This window comes from Cryptomeria japonica, chromosome 1, assembly GCF_030272615.1.
Source record: "Cryptomeria japonica chromosome 1, Sugi_1.0, whole genome shotgun sequence".
In the NCBI taxonomy this organism is placed as follows: Eukaryota; Viridiplantae; Streptophyta; class Pinopsida; order Cupressales; family Cupressaceae; genus Cryptomeria; species Cryptomeria japonica.
Genome location: NC_081405.1, coordinates 88,137,760 through 88,149,320, shown reverse-complemented (window position 1 = coordinate 88,149,320; position 11,561 = coordinate 88,137,760). Strand labels below are relative to the sequence as shown.

The window sequence follows — 11,561 nt, the reverse complement described above, 5'->3', positions numbered from 1 at the left end:
GACCCCTTAGGACATAATATGACCCAAAGCGACCCAATATGGTGTCATAATGGGTTGTATGGTGTCCCAAGACACCATATGACCCCTATGGACACCATAGGACCCCTTAAGACACCAAATCATGTTGTTAGGAGTCATATGGTTTCCTAAGGGGTCATATGGTGTCCCATGAACCCTTATGACCTCTGAGGACACCATATGACCCCTAATGACACCATATTGGGTTGCTTTGGGTCATATTGTGTCCTACGACCCCTTAGGACACCATATCACCCCTAACAACATGATTTGGTGTCTTAAGGGGTCCTATGGTGTCATTAGGTGGCATATGATGTCCATAGGGGTCATATGGTGTCTTGGGACACCATATGACCCCTAATGACACCATATTGGGTCGCTTTGGGTCATATTGTGTCCTAAGGGGTCCTAAGACACAATATGACCCCTTACGACACAATATGACCCAAAGCGACCCAATATGGTGTCATTAGGGGTCATATGGTGTCCTAAGAGGTCATAAGGGTTCATGGGACAACATATAACCCCTTAGGACACCATATGACCACTAACAACACAATTTGATGTCTTAAGGGGTCCTATGGTGTCCCAAGACACCATATAACCCCTATGGACACCATATGACCCCTAACGACACCATAAGACCCCTTAAGAGACCAAATCATGTCATTAGGGGTCATATGGTGTCCTAAGGGGTCATAGGACACAATATGACCCCTTAGGACACAATATGACCCAAAGCAAACACAATATGGTGTCATTAGGGGTCATATGGTTTCCTAAGAGGTCATAAGGGTTCATGGGACACCATATGACCCCTTAGGACACCATATGACCCCTAATGACACAATTGGTGTCTTAAGGGGTCCTATGGTGTCGTTAGGGGTCATATGGTGTCCATAGGGGTCATATGGTGTCTTGGGACACCATATGACCCCTAACGACATGATTTGGTGTCTTAAGGGGTCCTATGGTGTCATTAGGGGTCATATGGTGTTCATAGGGGTCATATGTTGTCTTGGGACACCATAGGACCCCTTAAGACATCAAATTGTGTCGTTAGGGGTCATATGGTGTCCTAAGGGTTTATATGGTGTCCCATGAACCCGTATGACCTCTTAGGACACCATATGACCCCTAATGACACCATATTGGGTTGCTTTGGGTCATATTGTGTCCTAAGAGGTCATATTGTGTCTTACAACCCCTTAGGATACAATATAACCCAAAGCAACCCAATATGGTGTCATTAGGGGTTATATGGTGTCCCAAGACACCATATGACCCCTATGGACACCATATGACCCCTATGGACACCATATGACCCCTAATGACACCATAGGACCCCTTAAGACACCCAATCATGTTTTTAGGGGTCATATGGTGTCCTAAGGGGTCGTAGGACACAACATGACCCCTTAGGACACAATATGACCCAAAGCGACCCAATATGGTGTCATTAGGGGTCATATGGTGTCCTACAACCCCTTAGCACACCATATGACCCCTTAAGACACCATATTTGGTCGTTATGGGTCATATTGTGTCCTAGTGGGTCATATTATGTCATATGACCCCTTTAAGACATCATATGACCCCTTAGGACACCATATGTCCCCTAATGACACCATATTGGGTCGCTTTGGGTCATATGGTGTCTTACGACCCCTCAGGACAACATATGACCCATAACACACAATTTAGTGTCTTAAGGGGTCATATGGTGTCCTAGGACACCATATGATGCCTATGGACACCATATGACCCCTAATGACACCATATGGTGTCATAAGAGGTTGTATGTTGTCCTTAGGGGTCATATGGTGTCCCATGAGACCCCTTAGGATGCCATACGACCCATTATGACACCATATTGGGTCGCTTTGGGTCCTATGGTGTCTTAATCTCTCTCTCCCCCTCTCCACTAATCTCTCTCTCCCTCTCCTTCTCTCTCTCTCTCTCTCCCCCTAAACTCTCTCTATCCCTCTCCCCTAATCTCTCCATCTATCTCTTTCTCCCCTAATCTCTCTCTACCTCTCTCTCTCCCTTCCCCCTCCCCATCTCTCTCTCTTTATCTCTCTGTCTCTCTCTCCCCCAATCTCTCCACTAATCTCTTTGTGTCTCTCTCTCTCTCCTAATCTCTTTATCTCTCTCTACCTTCCCTCCCCTCCCTCCATCTCTCTCCATCGCTCTCTCCATCGCTCTCTCTCTCTCTCTCTCTCTCTCTCTCTCTCTCTCTCTCTCTCTCTCTCTCTCTCTCTCTCTCTCTCCCCTAAGCGCTCTCTCTATCCCTCCCCCCTCCCTCCCCCCCCCCTCTCTCTCTCTCTCTCTCCCCCCCCACTCCCCCCTCTCCCTCTCCCTCTCCCTAATATCATATACTAATTTATTTATAAATTAATATATTAATATATTAATAAACAAATCTAGTTAGAGAATTTACTGATTAAAATTGGAAATCCGATTTTTTTAGTCAAATTTTCAAATTTCAAATTTTGGCTCAGGAATGCTTTGGCATTTGGCTTGGAAGTGACAAGCCTGGAAAGTCAACTAAAAAAACGTGTTTTTTTGTATTTCTTGATTTTCCAAACTTTACATTAGTGGTTGACGACTTGTTTTGTAGCCAAAATTGATAAAACGAAAAGGGTTTTTTAAGGACGTTCCTAGCTTTCCAACAATATAAGGCTTGTCTTATTTCGACTTTAATAAATAATTATTATTTATTTTCTAATTGAATTTTGACAATAGTCTTGATTGATATACTGATTGAAAAACACTCATAACTTTCAAACGGTATAACATTTTTTGAATCCAAAACATGCATCACATCCTATGCTTCCTCTACTATAGGGAAATTTTTTTAAAAAAAATTCATAAGGTTTTGACCAAGTTAAGGTGGTCAAATGTAGGAGTTTCTGAATTTTTAAAAAGCTATAGTAAAACATTCATAAATAATTATTTACTTTATAAAAAAAATTTAAAAAATACGTGTCACATCTGGACATGAGTCTAATACTTATATTATAAATATTATAAAAAAATTATTATGATTTGATTGTGATTAGGGTGGTCAGACATACGTGTACTTCTTATTTTTTTCCTGAAATTTTAGTACCACTGCATTGAAATTTGAAATTTTGATCAACTAGTAGCTTAGAAACTACATTCAATTTTCTATATATTCTCTTCTTACATATTTTAAAAATAATGTTCACAACTTATTCAAATTTTCATGTCAAGTTGCATAACTCTAATTTTTTGAAATTTCATTGCCACTTAAGGGCTTGTTTTGGCACACCATGATCCCGCACATACCCTAAGTGAATATTTAATACTCATTTTAACCTCATTCCTCTATTTAATTAAATGTTGTTTAATTAAATTATTCATATTCATTTATTTCATTAAATGAATTGCTCGATTTGTTTAATTAAGTTCACCTAATAAGCCTCTCATAACCTTTAATTAAATAAATCACTTTATTTAATTAATTTCCCTTTCTCCCCTTTTAATTAAATTGATACTTGCAAGTAAATAAATATAATTTATTTATTTTAATTCTTCACTTGTATTTATGCAAATTGCATCTATTTTAGTTGAAATAAAGTAATTTATTTCAATTAAAATTACCCTCCACCCACTTGCATTCTCCTACATCTCCCACTTGCCTCCCTAAACCCCCTTCTAAATTCTTCTAATCCCTTCCAATTTAGCCTAACCCATCACCTAAATATTGTCACATCCCTAAGAAAAGAAAAGTCACTTCTCAAACCCTCAAAGTCTTTAATAACCATTAAAGGCTTTATGTCTTCAACAAGTTAACCTTGAAATTCTTCCAAACCATTAATGGTTAACTCAACCCTCTTGCATGATTAGAGACTTTCTCTCTAACTCAACCCTCATCTAACCCAAGGGTCTCATCAAGCATTCATTGTTTTGACCATGGTTATCCCTTTAACCCTTGCACAAGAGTTTATCTTTTGGATAAAAGATTTATCCAATGGGTAATCCTAACCTAACCTTAACCCTTACCTCCTAAGGTAACCATGAGGTCTTCTCAAGCATTTAATGCTTCTTACATCTCCTCTCAAGCAGTCTTATGTTGACAATTGTCACCATTTCATTGGTGAAAATTGTAAACATGGATTGATAGCTTTCAATCCTGACCCTTGAGAAGATTATCCAATCTTGACCATCCATTGCCCTATTTTTCCTATAAATAGAGCCCTCCTTCTCTCGTTTTCATATCCAAGTCTTTAGTATCAAACTTATAGACATTTTACTAAGCATCTCATCTTCCTATCTAGTCATTTTATTAAGCATTTAGCCTCTCTTTGATAGAAATAATCTTAATATCATCTTAAATAGGCATTGACATTAACACATAAATAATCATGTTAGACTAGCATAGCATGTTAGGATAAATGCTACTAACCATTTTATTTTATTATCATATCCATGCTAGTTTAAATCATGCTAGATTTAGTATCATGCATAACTAGGAATGCATTCATGCTAGATTGATCAATATCCCTCATTCTCATGGTTGTCATCCCTAAGTCACTTTGCTCAATGATCTGAGAGCAAAGGAATTGGCTTAAGGGGTCTTGTGAGATAGAGAACAATGGAACATCCCTTGGGAAGTTGAGTTATTCAATATAACTCCATAACTTGCACCAAGAGTCCCATTAGTGTGTGGACTAGTTTTGAAATCACATTTTCCGTTTCATCCTCCCACTTTTCCCGCACACATAAAGATTCCTAACAAAACCCTTGTCTCCACTTTGCATCAAATTCCCAAAAGACCAGACCTTTATGACCTCTAATTTTACACTCATTAATCTAGAAATAGTAGTTTTAAACCCTAAAAATTACCTCATTTAGTGATGAAATTTTCTCAAATCTGCATGTGAATCTCCTTCCTTTCATTCACAAAAGACCCTCTTTCTGATCTTCAACATCAACAACTGTCTTTAGGTCTAATTTCTTTCTCTAAATTTGCACCATCTATCGGTATAAGTTGTTTCAAGTGTCTCCTAAATAATTCACTCCAAGTATGCTTGTAAAAAAACACTTCAAACAATGTTAGATCTTCTTTTAATTTAATTTTATTCTACTCCTCCAATTCGCACTCCAATCTGCTCGCTAAAAATGCTATCTTAGCACTTGAAATCACATTTGGTCGATCTGAACCCTTAAGTATTTGCAATTAAATAATTTCAAAGCCCTCCTAGGTCGATTGGCACTAAGACCATCCACTTTGCCTTTCAATTTTTCTTGATTTCCTCCTTAAATAGGATAACTTAAGCCAATTAGGAACAGTTTGCAAGTGCTCAATTCATATGGCTATGGATAATTTAAAGTCAACTATGTGTTCCCCTTTTTCCCTAGGTTAGTTGTATTTGTGAATTCATCCTTGAAAGGTTACAAATAGGAGCTAGCGTTGAAACATCAACACAATCCACACTCGCCTTCAAATCATGATTGGGTTTTCTCTGAGCTTTAGGACTACAAATCAGGTCTGAGTTTTAGGATTACAGGTATGGCTTTTATGCCTAGGTCAAAGCACATGTCAAGGGTAGGTTTGCATTAGGTGAGAAGCAGGTTTAAGGGGCCTCTATGTATAAACATGTTGAGCACAAATGAAGGGTTAATGTGCACAACAAGGTTAAACACATTTGAAAAACATATAAGCATAGAAGAAGGTGGGTAGGTTTTAAAAAAGGGACTAAGTGCAAAGAAGAGCACATCCAAGAGTTGTGTTTGCATTAACCCTGATGCTAGAACAAGATTAAGGCTATTACATGCATAAAATAATATGCTAATTGGGTTGCAACACTTAAAACATTTCACCAAGACCTCCCCCTTTAGCGCATATGAAGGTTGATCTAGCATTCATTGAGACTTCAACACCTAGACTCAAAGGAAGCACATTAGAGGTGCATGCATGCACGAGGAAGTGTAGAACACATATGCTACTTACACTTGCACAAAGGAAGTGGAGTGAGCGGATCTTGAGAGGGCTAGTGCACGATGTGGTGTTGAGGCACACTTTGAAGGTCCTTATGCATAAAACATGGTGAAAGATCCCCCTCTCCTTGGGGCCACACTTAACCAATTTTTGAAGTAGAAAGAAAATGGTGCGCACTTGATAGGTATTCTTGCACAACATTATACATGAAGTAAGGAGGTTGAGTCTTACTTAGACAAAATTTTGCAATTTCTCCCCCTAGGTGCTACATGATATGATCCTACAACTCATGGCTCCAAGGTGCCTTGCTTGTAGTTCCTGGTGGAACTACAAGCCAACTTGCCACTACTTACCCAATCACTAAACACCTAATGACATCCTGCACTCTTAGCCTCCCGACAACATTTGAGGCTAAGTGACCTTGCAACATGACATCACTGACAACCAAACGCCTATCAACTTAGCAACATGACCTCAACTCTGACATTCACACAACCAATCTCATCTCAAAATCAAAGGTTAACATCTAGGATAATGCCAAGCTAAGCAAAACAAAAACCCTAAAAAGAGAAAATTTAGGGTCCCCAATTGCAATGGGGCGATGTGTGATAACGTCACAATATGTTTATGTTGTGAGCTAGTTTTGGAATGAACTTTCAAAATTGTCTTGTATGTCCAATCCTACATTACATTGCTAAGATTAGTAGGCATTTAAAAATAAAAGCTAACCATTCAAAAAGTAAATTAAACTAATTAAAACTCTTATGGTAAATATAATACTTTTATTTTTAATACAATATAAATCATAATGACAAAAACAAGAAACTTACAAACTAAACTAAACCAAAACCCTTACAAAACCTATATATATTTGACAACTTAATATAAATACCATTATATAAATAGTATGCATACATATAACTAATTCTTGTAATTTGAAATATTTTCTTTAAGTATGTGGACACCCACATTCTTAACTTTAAAATGTGATACAATTCCACATACCAATATATTTATTCCTTTTACCAAAAATAATAAAGAATGACTTCTGAATGTAAACAATAATAACTTCATTCTTGTATTTGCTTTTATTCAATAATAACTTCATTCTTTGTATAATAAGCATTCTTGTATTTGCTTTGATTCAATAATTAAAAACAAAAGCTAGTGCAAGAACAAATAGTTAATGGTTGAACACTCCATTCCTTAGGTCCCACAAATAATGATAGCATCTCAATCAAGACAGAGTCCTCTAGCCAGTTCTTGTCTGCCCCCTAGTCAGTGCTTGCCTGGTGTGTAGACCACTGATTGCAATATCCCAGACTCTGCTTCCCTGAGATCTATGGTTGAAACTGCTAATTTCTTGAAAGGAATGGACAGTAGGCTTTACAGGGCTTCTGTGGTAGGGAGCGTGCATACACTTAACCAGTTGCTCAGGGCTAAGCTTGATGTTCTCAATGAGGTTACCCCTCTTGGGAATTCTGCACTACATATAGCAGTTTCTTGTGGTAATCTTCGATTCATTGAAAAGTTGCTGCAAGTGGTTAATCGAAATTCGGTAGTAGGGTACGAATTTCTGAGGGCAAAAAATTCAGATGGAAATACTGCAGTGCACCTGGCAGCCTTTCATGGCCATGACAAAGTGGTGCAAGAATTGCTTCGACGAATTGAACGAGATATAGAGGCTGGTGATATTTTGAGCGCGGTGAACTGGGAGGGAAACACTGCTCTCCATGAAGCCGCAAAAGGGGGAAATGAGAAGGTCCTGGAAGTATTACTGAAGCATGATCATGATGGCGGTCTTGTTGGTGCATTTAATGATGCCGGTGAAACTGCCCTGTTTACAGCTTGTGAGGGCGGCCATTGTAATATTGTTCAGATATTGTTGCCTTTAATGACTTCCGACAAGGCCACGAAGAGATCCGACGGCCGAACGCCACTCCACTCTGCCGTCTTCCATCGACACACAGGTAATTCTTGCTTTCCTATTCACTGAGCCCCATTTAATGTTTCCATATTTACAAGGTTTCCGAATTTAGGGTTACGGTGCCTGAAAATTAACACATTTAGAATTAAGATGAATTTAGAAATCATGATAAACGGATTTGTATGCATAGATCAAATTAGATCCTTTGTAATCGAGTGAGTGTGAGATTTAATATTTCCAGAAAGGTCCGGCTTAGCTTACACTTTGTCATATAATTTTTTTAGGTGTAGCTATGATGCTCGTAGAACAGAGGCCTGAAATGGTGAAGCAAGCCGATGGATTTGGAAGAACGGCCCTGCATATGGCTGCGTTATCTCCTCCACTTTCTACTTTTCAGGACGGTTTGACATCTTATCAATTCACGATGAAAATTGGAGAATTGCTTTTGCAAAAAGACAATTCCTTGTGTTACAGAGAGGACAAGGAGAAAAAGTCCCCGCTTCACATAGCAGTCAAAGAGGGGAAGTACGATCTTGTGAAGGTTATTTTAAAGTACGCCAGAGACTGTAGAGAACTGGTCGACGGCAATGGAAGAAAACCTCTTCATTTAGCTGTCATCAGTGCGGTCCGGATTTCTGAGGAATCCAATTTTGCTGTATTATTTCAATTCAAAAATATGCTTTTATCTTTAATGTCGAAAAGATCCCTTAATCATCGCGACAACAGCGGACACACTCCGTTGCAAATTGCAATGAGGAATTTTGATACAGATCCAGCACTTTTCAGCAGTGTAAGTGATTTCAAATTGTATAGAAAAATCTGGACTCGGCTAGGTAATCCCTCTGCTTTATTGTTTGAGTCACTCAGAGATAGAGAATTTTGTTGTTGCAGATCAAAGAAGTGCTGCAAGTAAATGGTGCTGTGGTGACTCCAGAGATGCTGGAAGATGCAAGATGGATAAGGAAAGCAACTACTAAACTAGTGTTCAAAGGCCAGGGTATATCTATAAATGCAGTGCTGATCGCCACAGTGTCCTTTGCAGCAGTCTTTACATTACCAGGAGGACTGGACTTAAATCCAGGAGGCAAACCAACAGCTGTATTTATCGATTCTTTTCTCTTCAAACTGTTTGTGATTTGCGATGTGTTCTCGTTTTGTACTTCCATTGCATCAGCTATTCTTGCAGGTGTGAGTAGAAATCCAGTGGAGACTTTATACTGTATTTATCTATTATGGTCTGCACTCATATCCCTGCTGGTAGCATTTGGAACAGCCATACATCTGGTCATTCAATCATCTGGATGGTTAATAGTGATTGTATGGGTTATGCTGTCCTTTGTTCCCATTACCATATTCGTCATTAGTTTTCATTCCAAACAATTCATTTTTGGGCCAGAAAGATACAAGATTTGGTTTGTACTACTATTTCCAGCGGCCTTCGTTATGGGTATACGTTATTTAATATCAGAGATATTGTATGTATTCTTCCTCTCCCGCCTGTTTCTCAACGCAATCGGCTGGGTAAAGAAGAAGACGCCCTTTGAATCTTCTTCCTAAAGACATATAAGCTTTAATTGATTTCCAATCATCAATGATAGCAATTTTGTTCCCTGGAATGGGAGAAATCCCAACTCAGATTTCAAATATCAGCAGTGTTTATGTGGATACTTTTTTTTCATTCGATTGTTACATGCAGATTATCTACGAGATGCCAAATTTGAGCCAAGATTATTTTGGCATACACCTGTGCAGGAAAAGATTCTACGGACATTAACTAAAAGGGCTTTGTTCTCCATTATTGTATAGCACAATCAATCCATTAAGTAGAGTTTTAATGCCTTTACTGTAGGACCCTGTTTAATTAGGATGAATACAACAAATCCACCTTGACATGCCAAAAGCAAAGAATAAACAAGAAATTCAGCTTATACTTATTCCGTTTCTCGCCATCGCTGGTGACCTGTATCAAAACCAGTACAATATGGCATTTCCTCGTGATGATTCCTTTTTCAACTGGATTTGCGTTTCAATCATCACTCAGTTCAAGTTTTTGTATTCTATCCTAATTAAATTCCATCTGTAATACATCAAGAAATGGTCTAGATAGATAGATTATGATGTAGACATTTTTATTTTTTTTTAATCCTTCAATCAATTTAAGATTTGATAAGTTTTTTTTTTTTTTTCAAGGCTTTTGTTCACGAGGTATATTTTTATAATCTTTTACAATTTTTGAATTTCTGTTTTATTGTTAAATTTTTCCTTCTTTTCATATTTGATTGATTCATACTATTCCAATATCCACCATAATTTCATCAACTCAGAACTTGAATTAAGAGAACAATGACTGCAATTATTAATTTGCAAATATAGAAAACGCATGTTAATCTTATCTCTGGAACTACTTAGAATATGCCATATACCTTCACTGCATTGAATGACAAGATTGATTGTCTAGATTGATTACCATTGGTGGAGTCCACTGGTAATGCAAAGGGATATCCAAATTCTGCTTAAAGCAGTCATATTCCGATTGAGAAGTTCGGGTTGCCGCCTTGGCTTTGACACGGGCATTTTGGATTTGGAATCTTGCAGAGTAGGTCCTAGATATTAACCCATTAAAAGTGGAGAAAACCAAGCCTCCATGGAAGTGCCTGCTGTCCTCTATTCCTAGTATATAACCACTGACTCTCATTTCTTTTCCATCAGCAAGGGAAAGAGAAGAGCCCTACCGGATCATTTGCACTGTTTTATATAACCATTGACTCTCATTTCTTTTCCATCAGCAAGGGAAAGAGAAGAGCCCCACCCCTGATCATTTACACTGTTTGCGTAGTGCAGGTTCACATCTAGTGGGACCCCTTGCTCTCCTATTTCGAGGCCTCATTTCCTCCCATACAATTACTTCACCCTCCCAACCCTCATACTCCTTTAAAGTGGGACCTCTCACGGTCCTCCACCCTCTAGTGGATGTAGTGGTGTGGGGTCATTCTCTTTATCGCGAATTTTTATATGTATCTATATTCTTTCATTATTATTTAGGGGAGAGGATTTACTAGTTGAGCATCTTAACTTCTCAAAGAAATTTTAAATCACACTCAATTTTTTACAGGAGTTTATTTGGCAAGTTCCCTTCTTATAATTAAGGTTTCAGAGCCACATCATCAAATATGATGCCATATCAGCATGCTTTTTATCAAGGTGTCCAAAACAACCCAAAAAAAAGTGAGACCCAAAAGAGAGACCCATAGTTGTGCAGCTGATGTGGCATCATATGATTGGTTGCTTTTAACAACTATGGGTAGTACTGGGTCCTCTCCTCTATATGTTCTTGTGAGAAATTCGCTTTAATATATTTATATTATCTTTTTCTTTTTATTAGAGGAATATTTTATACAAGAACCTCTAGCTCTCTATAATCTTTTGAGTGATGTGTAAGAGTGTGGTGATCCAATGCTTATATTATTGGTTTGAAATAATAATGTGTCTTGCTTTGTGATTCAAATGTAATAGTTAAACAACAATTTAAATCAAATTTTTGGATCTTGTCACTTATATAAGCAAACCATTAAGAATTTAAAGATAATATTTATCTATTTTAAAATTTAATTTGTAGACAATAAATATTTTTTTATATTAAAAACCGAG

At 37.9% G+C, this 11,561-nt stretch overlaps 1 protein-coding gene across 2 annotated transcripts; it reads left to right on the top strand.

Annotated features, from left to right (window-relative positions):
- The first annotated feature begins 7,175 nt into the window (after positions 1-7,175).
- Positions 7,176-9,522, top strand: LOC131041995 (ankyrin repeat-containing protein At5g02620). 2 transcript variants are annotated; one of them, XM_057975281.2, is made up of 4 exons: positions 7,176-7,956; positions 8,198-8,703; positions 8,805-9,011; positions 9,100-9,393. In XM_057975281.2, the coding sequence occupies exons 1-4, from the start codon at positions 7,329-7,331 to the stop codon at positions 9,103-9,105; spliced, it is 1,347 nt and encodes a 448-aa protein (XP_057831264.2). In that variant the 5' UTR covers positions 7,176-7,328; the 3' UTR covers positions 9,106-9,393. The 2 variants fall into 2 exon arrangements, with proteins under 2 accessions (XP_057831264.2, XP_057831263.2); XM_057975280.2 differs by having other exon boundaries at positions 8,805-9,522.
- The last annotated feature ends 2,039 nt before the right edge of the window (positions 9,523-11,561 follow it).